Source organism: Phascolarctos cinereus, unplaced genomic scaffold (assembly GCF_003287225.1).
Source record: "Phascolarctos cinereus isolate Bilbo 61053 unplaced genomic scaffold, phaCin_HiC Scaffold_4;HRSCAF=312, whole genome shotgun sequence".
In the NCBI taxonomy this organism is placed as follows: Eukaryota; Metazoa; Chordata; class Mammalia; order Diprotodontia; family Phascolarctidae; genus Phascolarctos; species Phascolarctos cinereus.
This window is the reverse complement of record NW_027555847.1, coordinates 158,671,615-158,693,081: the sequence shown is the minus strand read 5'-3', so window position 1 is coordinate 158,693,081 and position 21,467 is coordinate 158,671,615. Positions and strand designations below refer to the sequence as shown.

General features: G+C 45.1%; 1 protein-coding gene across 2 annotated transcripts; it reads left to right on the top strand.

Moving 5' to 3' along the window:
- The first annotated feature begins 32 nt into the window (after nt 1-32).
- Nucleotides 33-21,466, top strand: GBA2 (glucosylceramidase beta 2). 2 transcript variants are annotated; one of them, XM_020977087.2, is made up of 17 exons: nt 33-840; nt 7,303-7,394; nt 7,676-7,791; nt 13,869-14,087; nt 14,303-14,542; nt 15,308-15,410; nt 15,756-15,909; nt 16,091-16,216; nt 17,653-17,825; nt 17,976-18,080; nt 18,250-18,357; nt 19,460-19,611; nt 19,761-19,867; nt 20,046-20,188; nt 20,326-20,441; nt 20,560-20,751; nt 20,850-21,466. In XM_020977087.2, the coding sequence occupies exons 1-17, from the start codon at nt 500-502 to the stop codon at nt 21,168-21,170; spliced, it is 2,808 nt and encodes a 935-aa protein (XP_020832746.1). In that variant the 5' UTR covers nt 33-499; the 3' UTR covers nt 21,171-21,466. The 2 variants fall into 2 exon arrangements, with proteins under 2 accessions (XP_020832746.1, XP_020832747.1); XM_020977088.2 differs by lacking the exon at nt 7,303-7,394 and having other exon boundaries at nt 753-840.
- Nucleotide 21,467: the final 1 nt, after the last annotated feature.

Here is a 21,467-nt window from a genome sequence, read left to right as displayed (position 1 = left end):
GGCGGGACTTCCTGTCTGATTCCGCGGGAGAGCCTCTTCCGGCCGAAGAGCCGGTAGGGGACGGGATCCGGGATCAGGGGCTGCTGTCCCCCCCACCCCGCCCCGGGCCCCCGGGACCGGAAGCGGGGCCGCTTAGGAGCTGGGACCTGGCGCCTCCGTCCGGTCCGCCCGCAGGGCGGGGCGTGGCCTTTAAGGCCCGATAAAGGGACTCCTCCCTCCTCGCCTGCCGCTGTCCTGTATCATCTCTGGACCCATGACCTGGAGGTCTGGGTCCAGCCGTTCCCGCCCAGGATTTAAGGAAGTGATTCGGTGCCTCTCCTTTGTGGCCCTGGCTCGGTTCGTCTCTGCCCAGATCTACCCCGCTGAGGCCTGGGTAAGCCCGAGGACAGCGAAGGAGGAGACGCGCTCCGGCTCATCCCGGAGCCCAGGAACTTGACAAGCTGGTGCCCGGGTCAGAACTTTGCTAACGTGGGACTCGGAGACTGCAGGACCAAGAAGCATGGAGGGATTGTTGGGGACCAGGACCAGGACCCCCGAGGTTAGAGGAATCAAGGGAGACCTAGGGGCCCATGGGACAGAAAATTGTGGCTCCCAAAACACGGGGAGCCCAAGCTATGGAAGCACAGAGAACGCAAGGGAGAGGAATGATCCAAACAATGGAATCCCAGAAGACCCTGGGCAGCTGATGGCCGCCTATGAGGGCACAGCCATGGGCCACCAGGTACCTCGGTTTGGCTGGCGCATCTGCTTAGCTCATGAATTTCTTGAGAAGAGGAAGCCCTTCCAGGCCAACAACGTCTCCATGAGCAACTTGGTGAAGCACTTGGGCATGGGTGTCCGGTAAGTGTTTCATTGCTTCTGACTCCATAACATCGTAGCTAACGTTGAGTGTCCCTTATGTTCTAGACATATTTTACCTTCCCATTACCCTGTTATTTGAGCTTGGGGAAGATGGAAGAAATAGAGTCTTGCAGTGAGTGCATGTCATATCTTGACTACTTAACCTCTAGGAAACTCAGGACCCTGCATTGCTCAGAACTAAGACTAACAGACCCTGCCTTCCTGTTCCTTTTTACCTGAATTCTTGTGTTTTCACTCTAGGCTACTGTTTATGTTTCCAGATAGCTAGTCACCCAGGGCAAGGGAAGGAAAAGTAGGGACCTACTATTTATGACTGTTGTGAGGCAGCCTCCAAGGTGTCATGAGTTAGATTTCCACCAAACTGTAAACATCTTCCGAATTTCCTCCTGTCCCATCATCTAAGCTTCCCTTAAAAGTTCGCCCTGACACCTCCTGGATTTGAAGAGAATAGTCAGGATGGGAGGCAATCTGCATTGACTCCAAGAATCATAAATTTAAAGCTGGAAAGAACCTTAGAAGTATTAGCCCAGCTGCTTCAGTGGATAATGTGTGTCTTAATAATTGCGTTTAATAATCAACAGTAATTTTGAGATGCCCTCAAAAGAAAAAAGACAGATGGTAACAGATGGTACCAGAGATTTTCTATTTATCCTAGAACCTGTCTGAGGCTCATTTCAGAGCCATGGTTCTCTCCTTTCTATCTTCCACCCCCCTCCCCCATCCCCAGATAGCAAGCCAAAGGATAATGCTGCTTTACAGTACAAGGTGAGTAAAGTGAGAGGATGTGAACCTCAAAATAAGAAAGAGACAGATGGATGCAGGACAGGCAGAGGAGCATGACCCTGAGTCTGGTTAGGAAACACGCAACTGGAGAAAAGGGTAGAAAAAGAAACCCAGAACTGATTATATCTGAGGTTGTGAAAAGATAAGAGTGATATGATAACTACAAGCAAAGGTTACTACTACCCTGAAGGCTCTAAAATAGGGGTGGGGAACCTGCAGCCTCAAGGCCACATGCAACTCTCTAGGTCCTTGGGTGTAGACCTTTGACCATATCCAAACTTCATGGAACAAATCTCCATAATAAAAGGATTTGTTGCGTAAAACTTGGACTCAATCAAAAGGCCTCACCCAGGGACCTAGAGCGTCACCTGTGGCCTTGAGGCCCACAGGTTCCCTACATCTGCCCTAAAGTCTCTGCCTGGGTTCGTCAGGTCCTCAACCATTCTCCCATCAGTTATTGAGTAGGGTCAAGTCACACTACCTTGTGTAGAGAGAAAAGGTGACAGAGTTCCCTTTGGTTAGCCATAGCTATGTGTTAGAGAAGGCTACTCCATACTTTTGGTGGGCATCAGCCTAATCTGGTTTTTCCCCTGAATGGTTTGAGCCTGAGAGTTCATCTTGGAGTTCTTGGGGAAGCGTAGGAGTGATAATATGTGCATGGCTAAGTCTTCCCTGGACCCTTGAATTCAGAGGAGCTTGACCACAGGCTGAGTCATCCTGGATCCAGACTGGGGCCTCAGTTTCCCCATGCCAGGGTGGGGTGGGAGCTGTGACACAGGGAACTGGAATGAGATTGGGAGTTGGGGTACCTCAGTAAGGAAAATGTAGGGTGGGGCAAAGAGGGAAGCCCAAAGGATGACACTATGTGATGTGATTGAAATTACAAAGAAAGCCAAACAAGCCAGGGAATGACTAGGCTGCTCTTAAGATGAAGGGAGAGAGAAAAGCCCAAGAAAGGAGATTATCAGAGAGGAGGAGGTGTGGGGAAGGAGAAATAGTGTTCTTCCTGGGTCACTGGGTATAAGTCAATCAGTAAGCATTTATTAAGCATCTACTGTGTGCCAGTCACTGTACTAAGCACTAGGGATACAAAGAAAAACTATTGATAGTCCTTGTTCTCCAGGAGTTTACAGAAATGTTGCAAAGGTGAAACCAACAGGCCTTGGCCACAGATTGGATAAAGGGGAAGAGAGGGAGAGGTATAGAAGATGTCTACAGGACATCTAGTTTAAGATGTCTAAAAGCAATTGGAGATGTGAGGCTGGAAGTCAACAGAGAGGTTAGGGCTGAATGAGTAGATTTGAGAATCATCCGCATAGAGATGATCATTCGGTCCATGGGACATGATAAGATCAACAAATGAAATTGTATAGAGGAAGAAGAGAAGAGGGCACAGGACAGAGCCCAGTAGGGATACTGATGGGTTAGTGGTCATTACCTGGATGAAGATTCAGCAAAGGAGACTGAGAAAGAGCAGAAACAAGAAAGAGTAATGCAATGAAAATATAGAGAGGAGAGTGATGGACAATGTCAGAGGCTGCTGAGGGATCAAGAAGGATGAGGACTGAGAAAAGGCCATTGGATTTGGTGATTAAGAAATCACTGACAACTTTGGAGAGGGCAATTTCGGTTGAATGATGGTGAAGGCATTTACTGTAGATGGCCTTCTCAAGGAGTTGAGCCACAAACATTAGAAGAAATATAGGATGATAGCTAGCAGCAGAGATGAGTGGTTCAAGAAAGGGTTTTTTAACAATGAGAGGGAGACATGGGCAAGCTTGTAAGCAAAGCATGTTTATAGTGAAGCAGTCAGTAGATGGAGAGAGATTGAAGATGAGTGAGAGTCGGGACAAAAGAGGGGGCACTCTGCAGGAGGAGACAGGATGGAATGGGATCATTTGTGCAAGTAGAAGAGTTTGCCTTGGGAAGAAGGGTCACTTCTTCATGTGAAATGGGGGAAAGAGGAGACAGTGTCTGAAGACACCCTAGTGATATGGGATGAGAAGGGGAGAAGAGGGAATTCTCAGCAAATGGACTTAATTTTTTTCATTAAGATGTGAGACCAGATTCTCAGATGAAAGAGTTGAGGGGAGGCAGAGCCATGGGAAGTTTGAGAAAGGATGAAAAGGTTTGGAAGAGTTTCTGTGGAGAGTGGGATAGTAAGTTAATAAGGGAGGCATAAAAGGGTTACTTAGCATCAGTGAGGCACCAGTTGAGTTTGTGTAACCTAAATTTGCCATCAGCACTGCCACAGCTAGGTAGAAACTTGTTCTTACCTTTCCCTTAAGCCATACTCTCCTGCCTTATCTTTCAACCCACCTTCCCCCAACTGCTTGCCAAACTCTGTCCCCAAATTTCTTATGCCTTCTCTCTTTCCATCTTAATTCTATTTTCGTCTTTCTCACCTTCCCTTGGAGCGTACTGTTTATCCCACTTCTTTTACCTCATGTCTGCCCCTGCATCTCTCTTCCATTTCTCATCCCATCATTCATGAATTTATTTTTATTAAATGCTCACTTGTGCCATGCCCTATGGAAGATCCTTTAAGGAATACCAAAGTAGTCTAGGACTACTCTGTCCTCTGAAGAATTTAAATCTAATTGGCATAAGAGGATGAAACCTATATCATTATTGTTCAAATGTTTGAGTACAGTAGTTGATTACTAAAATTAATGGTATAAAAATCTTCAAATGGCAACAGAAGTAGTGATAGGCTAGAATGGAAAAACTTAAGGAACTAGATGAGATTTGAGCTAATCCTTCAATCAACAAACATTTATTGTGATACTTGCAAGGTGTTTTTCTTTGGGGAAATAGAAAGATTTAAGGCATAGTTTCTGTCCCAAACAGTTTATTGTCTTGTTTGAGAGACCAGATTTCCATTACTCTCTTTCCCTTTACTACCAAACTTACTAAATGCCAGATGCCTCCATTTTTTCACTACCCAGGGCCTCTCAACACCTTGCAACTAGGCTTCCACCACCATCACTCTGCTAAAATTGCTCTCTCCAAGATCATTAAGAATCCCTTAATTACCAAATCCAGCTTCAGTTTTTTCAGTCTTCATTTTTCTTGACCTCTCTATAGTTTTTGACATTGACCACCTTTTCCTGCTGGATATTCCTTCATTCCTCCGACTTTGGAGAGATCACACTCTCTTGGTTCTCATCACCATTAATTCTTTATCCTTGTTGCTGGCTCTTCACATACTTCCCAATGTTTGGATGATTTCTAAGGAATTTGACCTTGGTTCTCTCTCAGTCAGTGAGCATTTTTTAAGCCTACTATGTGCCAATCTGTGTTAAGTGGCTAAGTTCTGGGAATGCAAGTAAAGGCCAGAAGGTAGTCTTGGTTCTCAAGGAGTTTCCAGCCTAATTCTCTCTACACTTCTTACCTTGGCAATCTCATGCATTGACAGAGCTTCACTCACTACCTTTATGCAGACAGCTCTTGTGTCTGTACCTCCCTTTCTGACCTTTCTTTTGAGCTCCAGACCTGCATCTTCATCTGACCACAAGACATCTTCACTTGGATGTCTCAGGAGCCTCTCAAGAGTCAAACTGCATATTGAAAATAGACTAGGATTTCGAGTCAAAAGACCTCTTGTCAAACCCTAGTTCGGCTACTGGCTCACTATGTTATCTTGAACAAATAGCTTAAGCCCTCAGAGCCTCATTTTCTTTACCTGTGCAACAAGGGAGTTGTGTTAGGTGTTCCTTAAGGTCTTTTCTGTCTAAATCTTACAAAATCTACATTCAGAAATCAGGTTCATTATCTTCTTTAAACCTATTCCTCCTTCTTCACTAGTTCTCTACATGCTATCACCATTCACCTAGTTGTCCCCTGTTCATAACCTTGAGGATTTCTTTGACTCTTTCCTCTCCCTTATGTCATATTAGTCCCAGTGATTCCACTTCCTCAACATCTCTCAAATCTGCCTTTTCCTCTCTGTCCCTATAGCTACCACTCTAGTACAGGCTGTCATAAGAGCCTGTACTATTGAAGTAGCTTGCTAACAGGTCTTTTCACCTACATTTCCTGCTCCCTCTAATCCATTCTTCATGCCATTGTCATAATAACCTTTCATATGCGTAGGTTTTGTCATATTGTTCCTATTCATCCTTGAAAGCTCAACCCAAATGCCAGTTTTTCAGGAAGCCTTTCCTGATCTGAAAGATAATGATCTTTCCCTCAGACCTCACAGAACATTTCATTTTATAATTCCTATCAGAGAAAAAAAAAAGAGTCTCTTCACATTGCACTTATATCTGTATCTGGATACTTGACTTTATTTTTTGGTTTGTTGCTTGAAGAGACTATTTTCTAAAATTTTCACTCTTAGCATTTTCTCTACACTAGGCATTTACTCAATATTTGTTCTGTTGTATGTCCACACAATAAAAAATAAAGTTAATTTGTCAGCCTTGAAATACAGGATTTGAATTAAGTGGAGAAGAATGGTAAAACTATTTCAGAAAGAGCCAACATCACAAACAAAAATATGGGTGTGGATTATATGGAGGCAATGAGAATCCCAGACTGGCTGGAGTGATGGGTTTATATAACAATAACTACTATTGATAGAGTATTTTACAATGTACAGAGGGATAGCATAGCTATCGTTATCTGTATTTTATAGATGAGGAAAGGGAAATTAAGGATATTTACTTAAGGTTCCACAGATAGCATGTGCCAAAGTCCAAACTCCAACCCAGGTCTTTTGAATCCAAAACCACTGTTGTTGTTGAATCTGAGGTACTGATGGGTCACACAGTCATTATTTCCATAATTACCTTGCCTGGTAAACCAGGTTTCCTCTTGACTTCCTTATTTCTATTAATGGCACTTTCATGTATCCTCCCAGCTCCTTAGGCTGTCTCAAATAAGGAAGTAACAAGAAAAAAGCCTAGAAAGACACAATGGGACCAGATTGTGAAGAACCCTGAGTGCCAAGCTAAAATGGATTTTGGCCTTACTGTAGGTGCTGGGCAGCCATTAAAAGTGTTTTTGTTCAAGAAGTAGGATGAAAAAACTGATGTTTTAAGATTAATCCTACAGCAGTGTACAGGTTACAGTAAAAGGGACAGATTGGCTGTAGTGTAGTGAGGTGGAAAGAATACTGGATTTGGAATAAGAGGACCTGAATTCAAATCCTGGCTCTGCCACTTATGGTGTGACCTCAGGCAAATCACTTACTTTATCTGGGCCTCATTTTCTTCATCTGTAAAATGAGAAGGTTAAACTGGCTAGCTTCTGAGGTCTTTTCCAGCTCTAAATCTGTGCTCATAAATGATGAGAAACTGGACTGAGTTGGTGGCTGTGAAAAGAAAGGGGTGAAATGAAGGACATTTCATGGGGGAAAACATGACAAGATTACTAACAGAGTAAATCTTTTAAGGAGTAGAGAAGAGGTTCCCCTCTTCATATCCTCTCAATCAAAGATGTCCCTAAAGTTAGCTTGGTTGAATGAAAGAGTGCATTTGTTGTTGATAGAAATAAGGGCTGGGAATTTGGCTTAGAAAGGAAGGGGACGAGTTTGGTTTGGGCCTTGTTAAGTTTGAGGTACTATTGGGAGCTGTAGAAGGCATTTGGAAATAAAGAACTTGAATTGGAGCTGCTACTACCTCTCTTACCTGTTAGTGTCATTTCTGCCCTTAGGTATCTTAAATGGTGGTACCAGAAGACACAGGTGGAGAAGAAGACTCCCTTCATAGACATGTTTAACTGCCTTCCCCTGAGGCAAATCTATGGTGAGCAATCCTCAAGGGAGAAAAGGCAAAGAATTCATACATTTCACTTTCAAGGAAAAAGTTCCAACCTCCTTAGGGGGGAAGTTGGAAAGAAGAAAAGAGGCCGCTTCTCCATCTTTTAAAAACAAACAAAACACTCCTTGCATATAGTCCATCAAACAAGATGTGACTTTATGTTCTCTCCTCTGTAGCTTGTCACCTCACCACCACTATTTCCCCTTCCCCCCTTCCTCTCCTTCTGCTTTCAAGTGTTGGTCTCTGACCCCTGACTATGTCTCTAGGTTGTCCACTGGGTGGGCTTGGAGGCGGTACCATCACCCGTGGCTGGAGGGGCCAGTTCTGTCGATGGCAGCTCAACCCTGGGGTATACCAGCACCGAACAGTGATGGCTGACCAGGTAAGGAGAGTGGGGAGGATGAAGGATGTGAAAGAAAATAATTGAATTCAGCAAGTGCCTACTTGTGCCTCCTTGTGAGCCCCAGACTAGAAGGAGCCCCAAACAAGAAGCTATGACTTAGTCCCTGAGGAGGAATAGCCCAAGGAGGAGAGGATAGGCATCCTCAACTGTCCTTGTCTTTACCCTTGTGCTTTGGTTGCAATCTCTGTTAGCAGAGGGACTTCAAAATCACAAATCCTTGGAGTATTGAATGAAAGAACATACTTAGAAGCCTAGGAAAGGGGCCTCTAGGGTTAAGACAGTAAGTACCTACCTTGGCTCTAAAAAAGGCCTTTCTCAAGGCCTGTGAAGCTATTGTTGTTCTGCTGTTGTGGCCACCTCATTCTTGGGACCATTTATCTTCTTAACCTGAACAAATCCTTTTTAATTTGGTTCTGTAGAAACGAGGTTAGAATTTTTAAGAACTTTAACCAGGAAACTCAAGGAAAACAAAAATAAAGGATGAAAACATAGGAGCAAACAAACTCATAGAGTACAGATTTCTGATTCCATATTTAACATCTAGCTCAAGATTGACTTGGCTGGCACAGATTTTACAGGATAAACTCTGCCCCTTTTTCTTATATCAGCTCTTTGGAGTAGATGCCAGAGAATGGGTGATGGACAGAGATACTCGAGCTTTTAGCCTGAGGTAGATTCAGATTGTCAGCACTGCCACATCTTGTGGGATTTCATTCCTTCCCAGAACCTGCTTTCAGTATTATTTTCAGGTATGAACCCCCACCTTATCTCCTTTTCCCTGGAATTGTCCTGCTCTCCTGTCCCCTGGATAACCAAAATACTTATGTATTTGGCCCCCAAAGTTTCCCCCTTGAATTTCAAGCCATTCTCCACTAATCTTGCCTTCCTTGTCCTTTTTGCTAGTCACTGGTTTCCAGCCCTCATATACAATGGACTGGATGATCTCCAGCTCTAAACCTTATGATCCTGACATGTTCATGGTTGAGGAACCTGTGGCCGTGGCCCTCTAGGTCCTCAAGTGCAGCCCTTTGACTGAATCTAAACTTCACTGAATAAATCTCCTTAATAAAAGGATTTGTTCTGTAAAAGTTGGACTCAGTCAAAAGGCCCCACCCAAGGACCTAGAGGGCCACATGTGGCCTTGAAGCCACAGGTTCCCCACCCATGATTCACCTCTAAACCTGTTTTTCTCTGTCCTATTTGGTTTGCTTTTAACCAGTTCTGTAGGCTGATTCTACCCTGTAATGAAGCTCAAATTCTTAACCTATTGTCTAAGTGCTGCACCCACTAGCACTGTATCACCTCAATGACAGGGACCATCTTTCCTTTGGAGCCTCCATACATCACATGAAACTCCCTATCTTTTCCCTTTTCAGTACTTAACTTCCCTGTTGACTTTTTCGTGTTTCTGGTCTGAGGGATGCCTTAAGTTCTCATCTCATTTGTAGAGCAAAGACGACTCTTAGGTCCCAAACCAATAAATGAGGCTGTCAGGTTTTCATCTCTGTCTTCTACAGGTTCTCTTTAATGACATCACTCAGGTTCCCCCAGCGTAGTGACGTTGCAGATTCCTGTCATAATAGTTTTACAATATTAAAATTACTTAACACAAACATTACTAATGATGATAAATGTAACTTCTACCAAAGAAGGTTAATTTCTTCATAGCCTTTGCCATCAAAGAGCTTATGGCCTTTTGGGTGAGACAAGACTTAAATACACATGAAAACAGTTTTCGAGGCAGACGGTAGCATAGCAGTGGGCCTGGTGTCAGGAAGACCTGAGTTCAAATCTAGCATCACACACTAGCTTCATAACATGTCACTTAACTTTTGTCTACCTCAGTTTCTTTACTTGTAAAAATAGGGATAAAAATAACATCTGCTTCCCAGGTTGGTTGTGATAATCAAATGAAATAATATTTGTAAAGTGCTTAGCACAGTGCATGGCACTTAGAAGGTGCTTAATAAATGCTTGTTCTCTTCCCTGTCTTCCTTTTGAGACTGATTTAAGTGTCAAAAATAAGTGGGAGAGATAGTGTGCCTTATAATGAAACAGTGGGCAGAAAGACCAACATGGGCTTAAGGAAAACATGAAGATAAAGAGTATTGTTTCCAGGTATACAATGTTCTTCATATAAATTATCTCATTTGATCCTCACAACAACCCTCAGAGGTAGGTAATGTATTAGTAATTTCCCTATTTTACAGATGAGGAAGCAGAGATTTGAGTGAAGAGACTGGCTTATGGTAGCACAGCTAGTAAATGGCAGAGGCCAAACTCATACCCAAGTTCTCTGAATCACTGGTTAATAACATTCCAGCAGGGGATAGAGGAAGAAGAGTGGGAATAAAGTCAAACAGACTATCTGAAGCTAAATGAAAGTTGCAGGGGACCTATAGGGCAGAAGATCCGTTCCCTACTCTGGGAAGTATATGTCCCACCATTGAGAAACAGGGCGTGTCTATATGAATTTGGAGGAGAGAGAAAAGCATTTCCTCATCCCAGGATTCCCACCTGGTTTTCAGCATCCCTCCAGAAAAGGAGGCAATATTGGAATATTCCTGTCTCCTGCTGGAAGTGGAGAACATTGTTCCATTGAGCACCAGGTTCCTCTCTTCCAGGAAAGAGGAGAAAGGCCATTCCATCAGTTTTCCAGCCATGTCTCCTATTTTGGGGGATGAGAAATAATATCATTCTTTAAGCTTCAAGACTTGTCCCCTACCCTGAATTGCCTAAAACCCTGTGAACAATGAAAATGTACCTAAACTCTCTCAATGATTAACTCCTTCCTAGTCATACCCTCTCCATCTTGCTGATTCTGACCCTCAAGCAGTCATTATTCAAACTTCTTCCCTGGTCACCCACTTCCTATCCCTTATTCCCATTTTCCTTAGATCCCCCCTCCATGTCCCACTCCAAAGCTATCTACCTCTTCCACTGTGCTCTGGAATGCCTGCTCCACAGGCAACAAACTTGCTTTCATCTTACATCTTTTCCCACTCCTTCCATCTTCTGGTTCTCAGTGAGACCTGGCTCCATCCTGATGACACAGCCTCCCTGGCCTCTGTTTCCAACATTGGCTGGAAAACTCATTACCCCCAATTCACTGGTCAAGGTCCGAGAATTGGAATACTCCTGGCTCCCCATTGCAGCTTCCAGGTTCTCTCTCTATCATCATCACAAGGTAACTTCTTCTTGTCCTTTTAGGTTCACTTAATCCATATCTACCACCTTGGAAGCTGTTGTCTACTGACCTCTGGGACACCCTCCCGACTTTTTTTCTTCAGTGCTTGGCTTACCGCCTTTATCTCTTCCTCAACTCCTGTCTTTATACTAGGGAACTTCAACGTATATGTGTGTACTCCTTATAAGACGCTAACCTTTCAGTTCCTCAACTTATTCATTTCTCCTCCCACCTCAGCTGTACACAAAGATTATCATACCCTTGATCTTTCCTTCACCTGTAGATGCACCCCTTCCTTATTCATGAACTCTGAAATTCCCTCATCTGATCACAATCTGTTTTGTCATTCCACCTCTCTCTCTGCCTTACAACCCTAAAGCTTTCATCTTCATTATGACATCCCGTCCCTTCTTGTCTCATTTCTTTCCCAGGCCACCACCCCTACACTAGGCTACACTCTCCTCCCTTCCTCATCTTGGTCCCTTGATGAACCAGTTCAACTTTATACTTTCCTCTTTTCTTGAGTCTCTTTCCTTGCTAAGCCTCAGCCTTGGATCACTTGCATCGTCCATTGTCTTTGTTCCTATACACGTGCAGCTGAACAAAACTAGAGAAAATCACAAAACTACGTTGACAGGGTCCACTACAAATTTTTAATACGTAATTGCAATTGGGTCCTTACTGCTGTGAGGCAGTCCTTTTATACCTCCCTCAGTAACTCACTATCCCACTCACCACAGCTCACTTCCACACTTTTCAACCCTCTTCAAGCCTCCTTTGGCTCCCTCCCCCCCCTTACTCATATTTTGCCTCATATTTTACTGAAAAAATTAAGGCCATTTGCTGAGAACTCTCTCTTTTCCTCTTCTCTTCATCTCATATCTGTCGTGTGCCTTCTACTCTGTCCTTCACCTGTCTCACATGAAGAGATGGCCCTTCTCCTTCCCAAGGCAAACCCCTCTACCTGCACACAAGTGATCCCGTTCCATCCTGTCTCCTCCCTCAGATTGTCCCCTTTATCGTCCCCACTCTCTCACTTGTCTTCAATCTGGCCCTTTCTACTGACTACCCTACCACCTACAAACATCCCCATGTTTCCCCCTCATCATCAAAAAAAACCTTTAGTTGAGCTATTCATCTCTGCTGCTAGCTATCATCCTATATTTCTTCCCACTTTGTGACTCACCTTCTTGAGAAGGCCATCTACAATAGAAGCCTCTACTTAACTCTCACACTCTGCAGTCTGGCTTCTGACACATCATTCAACTGGCTGTTTTCTCCAAAGTTACTAACAGTCTTTTAATTGCCAAATCTAATGGCCTTTTTTCAATCCTTGTCCTTCTTGACCTCTCTATATCCTTTGACACTGTCAATCACTCTCTTCTATCTACATTTTTGGAATCTCCTGATTCCCTTACTGACTCTTTCTCAGTCTCCTTTGCTGGGGCTTCATCCAGATCATCCCCACTAACTATGGTTGTCCCCCAAGGCTCTGTCCTTTTCTCCCTCTATATTATTTCGCTTGGCAGTCTCCTCAGCTCCCATGGATTTGATCATCATCTCTATGATGATGATTCTCATATCTACTTCTCCAGCCCTGCCTTCTACTAACGCATGGTCTCTCATCTCCAGCTGTCTTTTGGACATCTTGAACTGGATGTCCTTAAACTCAGCATGTCCAAATTCAAACATGAGCGTTCCTTGGAGAGTATAATCCAAATGGGACTTGGCCTGTAACATTATGCCATGTGATACTTGATAATTGTAAACATGTAGCCTTGTTTTGTGTGATCCCAGAGGGTGGAATTATGAGGAGAAAAGAAGCTGCAGAGTGATTTCAGCTCAGTCTAAGGACCAAAAAGTAAAGCGGGCTTCCTCTAGAGACACTGGGTTTGCTACCTCTGAAGAGAACATTGATTTTGGAGTCAGAAGACCTGGGTTTAAAACCTAGATGTGAACTTGGGCAAAACACATCACCTTTGAGCTTTAGCTTTCTTTAAAATGAGGTGGTGGTTGGACCAGATGATTTCTAAGGTCCTTTCCAGGTCTATTAATCTATGTCTTGGGTCTTCCAACTAAACTAGATGACCACTTCTCATAAAATCATAGAATCTCAGATTTGGAAAGACCTCAAAGGACATTTAAGCCAAACCCATAGACAGGAAAGGAGATGATTCATAGTTAAGTATGGATTGGATTAAATCTCTTCCAATTCTGAAATTGAGTTATTCGGAAAATGAGTAGGGTTCAGATAAATGGAAGGTAGAACATTCCAGCTCAGGACAAAAGCATGGAGTTAGGAAAGAGCATATCTAGTATGCTTCGGGGACAATGAGACCATCCTGGCTGCGGTAGGTGATTTGTGTAGGAAAGTAGCTGGAGATAAGACTGGAAAGGTAGCTTGGGACTTGGTTGTGAAAGCCAAGGCTAAGAAGTACTGACTTGATCCAGCATTCCCTGGGAAGCCACTGAAGGCTTTTCAGTAAGTAGGATGACAAAAGCAGGGGTTTAAGAAGACTTGTCAGGAGGCTGTTTGAAGAAGTCCAAGAAAGCAGTCATAGTAGCTTTGTCCCACTGTGGTAGCATTGGGAATAAAAAGAAAAAATATGTATGTAAAGGCGACTTGAAGAGACATATCCATGGGATATGGAAAATAACAGGATTGATGTGGTAGAAAGAGCACTTGTCCTGGTTCAGAGTTATAGAATTTGGGTGTAAAACAAGGTTGAATACTTAATAGCTGTGTGACCTTAAGCAATCACTTGAGATCCCTGGGCTCCTATTTCCTCGTCTCTAAAATAAGTTAGATTTAAGAGATGTTGAATTCAAGGTGTTGACAGGCTAAGCAAATTCCATCTTCCTTTTTTAGTTTACTGTATGCCTGCGGCGGGAAGGACAGACTGTGTACCAGCAAGTCCTGTCCCTAGAGCGTCCCAGTGTCTTGCGCAGCTGGAATTGGGGCCTGTGTGGATTCTTTGCTTTTTATCATGCACTCTACCCCCGAGCCTGGACCGTCTACCAGCTGCCTGGGCAGCAAGTCACGCTGACCTGTCGCCAGATCACACCCATCCTCCCCCATGACTACCAGGTAAGACTAATCCCTTACCTCGGGCTGATGATAATCAGGTAACACTCATTCCCATAAATGCTCCCTTTATCTGTCAATGTAGCTCTCTAGGCTTGAATCACCCTTTTATTCCCATATCTTTGATGAAGGAAAAAGGTTTAGAACATAGAAGGGCATGTGTTGAGGTAAACAACTCGAGTCTACTTTCTCATTGTCCTCTCCCGTCTCCCACCCAGGACAGCAGCCTACCTGTGGGGGTATTCGTGTGGGATGTGGAAAACACTGGTGATGATGATTTGGAAGTATCTATCATGTTCTCCATGAGGAATGGCCTGGGAGGTGGACATGATGGCCCAGGAGGGCTATGGAATGAGCCCTTCTGCTTAGAGCATGATGGGGAAACTGTTCAGGGACTGTTGCTACACCATCCAAACCCCCCAAACCCATACACAATGGCTGTGGCTGCCCGACTCACGGTAAGTGTCAAGTAGACACGGTGTGGGCTTTGTTTGTTTGTTTGTTTTTAAGGCAGTTGGGTTAAGTGACTTGCCCAGGGTCACACAGCTAGTAAGTGTCAAGTGTTTGTTCTGAGGCCAGATTTGAACTCAGCTCTTCCTAACTTCAGGGCCAGTGCTCTATCCACTGTACCACCTAGCTGTCCCCCAAGGCATGGGCTTTGAATGATTGGATGGATGACAAGTACTTATTAAGCACTTGTTACATATGTACCAAGCACTGCGCTAAGTGTTGGAGATACAAAAATAAAACATGACAGTTCTTGCCTTCAAGGAATTTAGATTCTTGTAGGGAGACACGTATAAGGGAGTGGTGGCCAAAGAAATTATCAGGGATGGTGAGTGGGGCTATAAAGGAATCTGTCGATAGTATGATCCTTCCAGAAGCAATAGTGGTATTGATCTGATTCCTCTTCCCAGAGCAAGAGACAGAAAACTGTCAAGGAGATGGCTGAGGTGGGTGGTTGGATGGGACGTAAAACATCATCCAGGGTTTGGGCCTGGCCAGATAGAGGAGGCCACGTGCATTTGTGTTGGCTAACTCACCAGTTGGAATAGCACAGGCTCAGGGCAGGGTCCTCACCATGGTCTTCACTGTAACCCCTAAATTCTCACTCGTCCAACTTAAAAGACTCAGAGCTGGAAGTGGGTAGCTGTAGCCTGGTCTGCAAGGGGGAGGTTTAGACTTGGTGCTAGCCACCTTTACTAAGAACAACATCCTGATAGGCAAACACCACAGTGACTCATATCACAGCCTTTGACCCTGATGGCACTGGACAGAAAGTGTGGAGGGACTTGCTCCTGGATGGACAGTTGGACTCCCCATCTGGTGAGGTGGAGGGGAGGGTGAGTGAGAAGGGTGAGGGGTTCTAACTGGATTAGAGAATGGTTAAACTTGTCCCCAGCTTTGATAGTCTGATAGGTGAAGAATCTAATAATGATTGCTTCCCACCCTGGTAAGAGGGTTACAACTGAGGGTAACTAGATATATTCATGGGGGTTGGGAGGGTCTAGCTGGGGAGGGCCCAAGAACCTACTTTATTTCCATGTCCATCTCCTAGAGTGCCCCCAACTCTCCACTAAGAGGTTCCTAGATAGTCTTGGGCTGAGTAAGAAGACCAGGTCCCCAAGGCTGGGGGCTTTTCTTTGCTGACCACTCCCATGTCATCCCTAGGCCCCAGCCCCCCAACCCAAAAGGGACAGGGCATAGGTGGAGCTGTGTGTGCAGGGGCCCATTTGCCCCGGAGAGGCAGATGCCAGCTGGAATTTGCATTGGCCTGGGACATGCCCAAGATTCTGTTTGGAGCTAGGGGCCAAGCCCACTACAGGTAAAGGAAAGGAAGTGGGTGGGTGGGTGCAGGACCAGTGGGATGGGGAAGGTAGTGTGTCTGGTTGTGATAATGAGACTCAGAGTTTTAGGGGAGATGCAGGGAGGCTGGACAAAATGTTTAGAAGTTGCTTTATGTGGCTCAAAGCTTCTTTCATCATCATCTTCTATCCCTTTTTCAGGAGATACACTCGGTTCTTTGGCCAAGAAGGAAATGCAGCTCCAGCCCTCTGTCATTATGCACTCACTCAGTATAGATCATGGGAGGAAAGAATTGCAGCATGGCAGAACCCTGTGCTGGAGGACAGGTATAGGGAGATGGCCTCCAGGTCATGGCCAGTCTTTCCAGTCTAAGACCCTTTCCCCACCTTAGTGGGCTCAGCCTGCAGGTTCTTTGGGATGGTGTGGTCATGCCCTCCGCTGCTCACAGACAGAACAACTCTGGGTCTTCTTGCCCCTCAGCCTGTGGGATCCCCCAGACCATCTACTTTTCAGGATGCTCACTCCAGGGCATAGACAGGGAAGATTCAAAATGAATTTCATTATGGTCATAACCTCACAGGAAAGTTGTCTTTAGGTTCCCACTAATTGTGGGTTGAGCCCTACCTTGTATTCATTTACTCTGGCTTAGAGGTGATGAGGCCTTCTCTCTCCACTCTTGGGATTTATTCTGGCTTAGAGAGGATGAGGCCTTCTCTGTCCACTCATGTGGCTGTTTTTCTGTCCTCCTCCCTGGAGTCCTTGAGGTCTGGTTCATGGAAGTGCTGCTTTGGGGCCCCCACTGCTGCACTGGATTCTCTTCTCTGTTGCTTCTCCATACCCTCTAGGGTAGGGCATGGGGTTAACCTGGGATCCAGGGACTTGTTTTTGCAATATTTTAATTACTATGTGTCTGTATAATTGGTTTCTTTTGTAATCATATGCATTTTATACATTTTTATTTATACCAAACTACCAAAGTTGCTTGAAATACTGAAAAGGTTAAGAATCCCTGTCCTAGGGGTAGCTAGGTGGTGCAGTGGTTAGAGCTCTGGCCTTGGAGTCAGGAGGACCTGAGTTCAAATCTGGCCTCAGACACTTGCCACTTACTAGCTGTGTGACCCTAGGCAAGTCACTTAACCCCAATTGCCTCACAAAAAAAAAAGAAGAAGAATCCCTGTCCCAGATCTTAGCTGCCTATTGCCCTGTCCTGAGACCTATGTTTTCTTCTCCTTCTCTTCCAGTTCCAAAGCTATATTGCTATATAGTTACATCACAGGGGGAGGGTGGGGTGAGGTGCTGGGAGCAGGGTGGTACACAGGTTCTCACTGATTATCTGGCCCCGAGAGTATGAAAGTGCTTTTAAAATGAGAGATGCAAAGATCCTAACATCAGGAAATCTCTTCTTTCTCTTATCTGGGCTACCAACTAACTGGTTTAACCATACATTGGGTCTTAATGGCTGCATTATTCTTCTGTCCTCGTTGGTCAATTGTATCATGTTATTTAGCGAATTATTAAGGCTTGTCTTCAGTGAAATTTGGCTACCATGATGTTGGTTCTGTACTAATCTCTAGGTCCCCATCTCTTTCCTCAGACAGCTCCACCCATTTCCCATAGGTATGACTAGAATACCCATTCCTCTAGTCTTCTTTAAGGGTAAATTTTTCACTGTTTTAAACATATTTTCATTTTTAGAAAAAAGTTTTTTTAATGTATTCAGTGGAAATTATATAAATATTTCTCCCCTACCTCTGCCCCCTAGGTCCCTGCCCGCCTGGTATAAGTCTGCACTTTTCAATGAATTATACTTCCTGGCTGATGGGGGTACCATGTGGCTGGAGGTTACAGAAGACACAGCCATACAGGAGTTCAATGGGATGATGAACCAGCTTCGACCTACCCTGCAGGAATATGGGCGCTTTGCCTACCTTGAGGGTATGGGAGAACACATGGGGGGAAAATGGAGGAAACATGGGAATCTTAGCATAAGGGGGCAATGTTTGGTAGGGGCTGAGGGTTCAGAGTAGTATCAGGAGTGTTTGGAGGTGTGGTCACCCAGGGACATTCAGAGACTCTTCCTCCCAGGACAGGAGTACCACATGTACAACACATATGATGTCCACTTCTATGCCTCCTTTGCCCTCATCATGTTGTGGCCCAAACTCGAGCTCAGCCTCCAGTATGACATAGGTAAGAGTTCCCCAGCCATGACTCCCGCTTAAAAAAATCTTTATTAACACACCTCACCCCCGACTCCCTTCTACCCCACCTCAGGGTCCTATCCTATACCTCAAATGTCCACAGTCTCCCTTCACATATCTCTAAGGTCCTTAACAACCATTGGTCTGTTTTCCATTAGCTGTAGCAACTCTGAGTGAAGACTTGACACGGCGGAAATATCTAATGAGTGGCGTAACGGCTCCTGTGAAGAAGAAAAATGTGATTCCCCATGACATAGGGGACCCAGGTATTTGGATTTCCAGTCCTAATATGGAAACCCCTCCCCCTTCCAATTTCTTTTTACTCTCACTTGACCTTATCAGCTCCTTACAAACTCTATGGGTTTAATTATCATCCATATGTAGATGAATCCCATAACTATTTGTCCAGCCTTCATCTCTCTCTTGAGCTCCAGGCCCACATCATCAGTTACCTGTTGGGCTCATCAAACTGATTTCCCATAAACAGCTCAAAATCAGCACATCCAAATGAGAATTCAGCATCTTTCAGTTAAAACTCACCCTGCTTCCAAATTTCCTGATTTCTGTCAAGGGCATCATCATTCCTCTAGTCTTCCAAGGTGTTTGATTTTGGTTTTGCCCTCAATTCATCACTCTTCCTCACCCCAAATCTTGCCATTGCCACCTCCACATCTCTTATTCATCTCCTTCTTAATACTTACACAGTTATCATCCTATTTCCGGCCCTTAGCACTTTTCACCTGGACTGTTACAGATCTTCAGGTTGATTGCCCTACCTGAAGTCGCTCCCCACTCCAATCCATCCTCTTTTCAGCTACCAGAGTGATTTTCCTTAAACACAGGTCAGATCTGACCTCATCATTCCCCTGTATAGTAAACTCCATTGGCTCCCTTTTTCCTCCAGGATCAAATATAAACTCCTGTTTGACTTTTAAAGCCCTTCAAAACTGGCCCAAACCTATCTTCCTAGCCTCATTATACCACCATCTACCTTCTAGCCAAACTGACTTTGCTAGGGTTCCTCCCACACAACATTCTCTCTCCCAACTCCAGGCACTTGCCATCCCACTGCCAGAAATAAAAATGCATCCCCCACTTCTGCCTCATTCTTCCTTCAGGATTCAGCTCAGATACCACCTCCTGCATGAAGCCTTTCTGGATTCCCCAATTGCTCATCTTCCCTCCCTAAATAACCTTGTAATTCTCTATATCTTTATATATGCACCTATCTCTTACAGTAGAATAAAAGCCCTGTGAGAGCAGACTCTTACATTTTTGTCTTTGAATCTCCAGTGCCATGTACATAGTAGGCATTTTGTAAATGCTGATTAGTTGATTAATTGCACGTGTCCCATTTCCTAACACCAGATGATGAGCCATGGCTTCGTATCAATGCTTACCTAATTCATGACACAGCTGATTGGAAGGATCTGAACCTGAAGTTTGTGCTGCAGATTTATCGGGACTTTTACCTGACAGGCAACGAGAGCTTCCTGAGGGACATGTGGCCTGTGTGCCAGGTAAGGTTCCATGTGCCATATCAGGCTTGGGCATGGCTTGTGGACTAGGAGAAGTACAGGCATGTAATACAATTCCATGCACCTTGACATTGGGGGTTGGAGGAGAAAAGGTGGGGCTTGTTGTGAACCCCTAGAGTACTCCACTACAGGCTGTAATGGAATCTGAGATGAAGTTTGACACAGATCAAGATGGCCTAATTGAGAATGGGGGCTATGCAGACCAGACTTACGATGGATGGATCACCACGGGACCCAGGTATACCTAGAAATGAAGAATTAATCCCTGTGTGGGTGGGGTATTATTCTGGCCTCCAAACCCACATTCCTGGTCAGGAATAGTAGAGAGGGGTGTTATTCTGATCTCTGACCCCATGCCCTGAGTATATGATGATGGGATGGAGATGGTATCACCCTGACCCTATATTCCTGGCCAGTGCCTACTGTGGAGGCCTGTGGCTGGCAGCTGTGGCTGCGATGGTCCAAATGGCTGCCATGTGTGGAACTCAAGATGTCCAGGAGAAGTTCTTGTCCATCCTGAGCCGAGGTCGGGAGGCTTACGAGAGGCTTCTCTGGAATGGTGAGGCAGACTTCAGGGGAGGGGCAGCATGTGCTAGGGGAGATTGGCTCTGGAATGAATGTGGGTATGTTAGGTTAAGGGGGTAGGAAATTAGTAAATCAGAAACTTTACCATGCCTTCCTTCTCTACCCAAATAGGCCGTTACTATAATTATGATAGCAGCTCCCAGCCACAATCCCGTATTATCATGTCTGACCAGTGTGCTGGTCAGTGGTTCCTGAGAGCATGTGGACTGGGAAAGGGGGATACCGAGGTAAGAGGGAAAGATATGAAAGTGATCCGGGACATGGGTCAGGGTATGGGGAGAAAGAAGGAACTTGTGTCTTTTTTTTATTTGGTTGGAGGAAGTGACTCCATCTCTCTCTGGGCAGGTATTCCCTACCCCCCATGTGATTCGAGCTCTCCAGACAATCTTTGAAGTGAATGTCCAGGGCTTTGCAGGCGGAGCCATGGGGGCTGTGAACGGTATGCAGGCAGATGGAGTCCCTGACACATCCAGTGTTCAGTCCGATGAGGTCTGGGTAGGTGTGGTCTACGGGCTAGCTGCTACCATGATCCAAGAGGTAATCAATTTCCCTCTTTTCTTCCTAAGTCATCTTTGATAAAGCAGAGGCTTCATTCCCTTCCTTAATTCTTACTTTGTACTTATTTCTCCCAATAGGGCCTGATTGAAGAGGGTTTCCTTACGGCCGAAGGCTGCTACCGCACAGTGTGGGAACGATTGGGGATGGCATTCCAGACACCTGAGGCATATTGCCAGCGTCGAGTATTCCGTTCCCTTGCCTATATGCGACCACTCAGCATCTGGGCCATGCAGCTGGCATTACAGCAGCATGGCACAGCCCCTGGGCAGGGCATGGGACTGACTGGAGAGAGCATGGGAGTGACTGCTGGACAGAAATCTGCACCGGCTGTGGGACTTCATACCAAGTCAAAAGCCAGAGCAGACCTGGGACAGCAGGGACTCCTAGATACTATTTAGACGGGGAAGCTGGAGATACTATTGTGCACCTTCCTCTTCCCATCTGCAGCCCTGAGCCATCAGGACAATCACCTACCACCCACTTCCCCCAGCAGAGCCATGGGGGTGGGAGACACAAGCACCGCAATCACTTATTTATTTTCCCTCCCTCCACTCCCCAATTATTTGCTGCATGGAATGCTAACAAAGGTCGAGCTATTTTCCTCCCTACCCCTATGCCCTGAGCCAGACCTCCTCACCCAAAACTGGGTTGGAGGGGTGGACACAGCCACACAAATAAAAGATCCAAGAAACCAG

Coding starts and splice junctions, on each gene's coding strand:
- GBA2 (XM_020977087.2), top strand. CDS start 500: ATGGAGGGATTGTTGGGGACCAGGACCAGGACCCCCGAGGTTAGAGGA. Junction 841..7,302: donor CACTTGGGCATGGGTGTCCG/GTAAGTGTTTCA, acceptor TTCTGCCCTTAG/GTATCTTAAATGGTGGTACC. Junction 7,792..13,868: donor GAACAGTGATGGCTGACCAG/GTAAGGAGAGTG, acceptor TTCCTTTTTTAG/TTTACTGTATGCCTGCGGCG.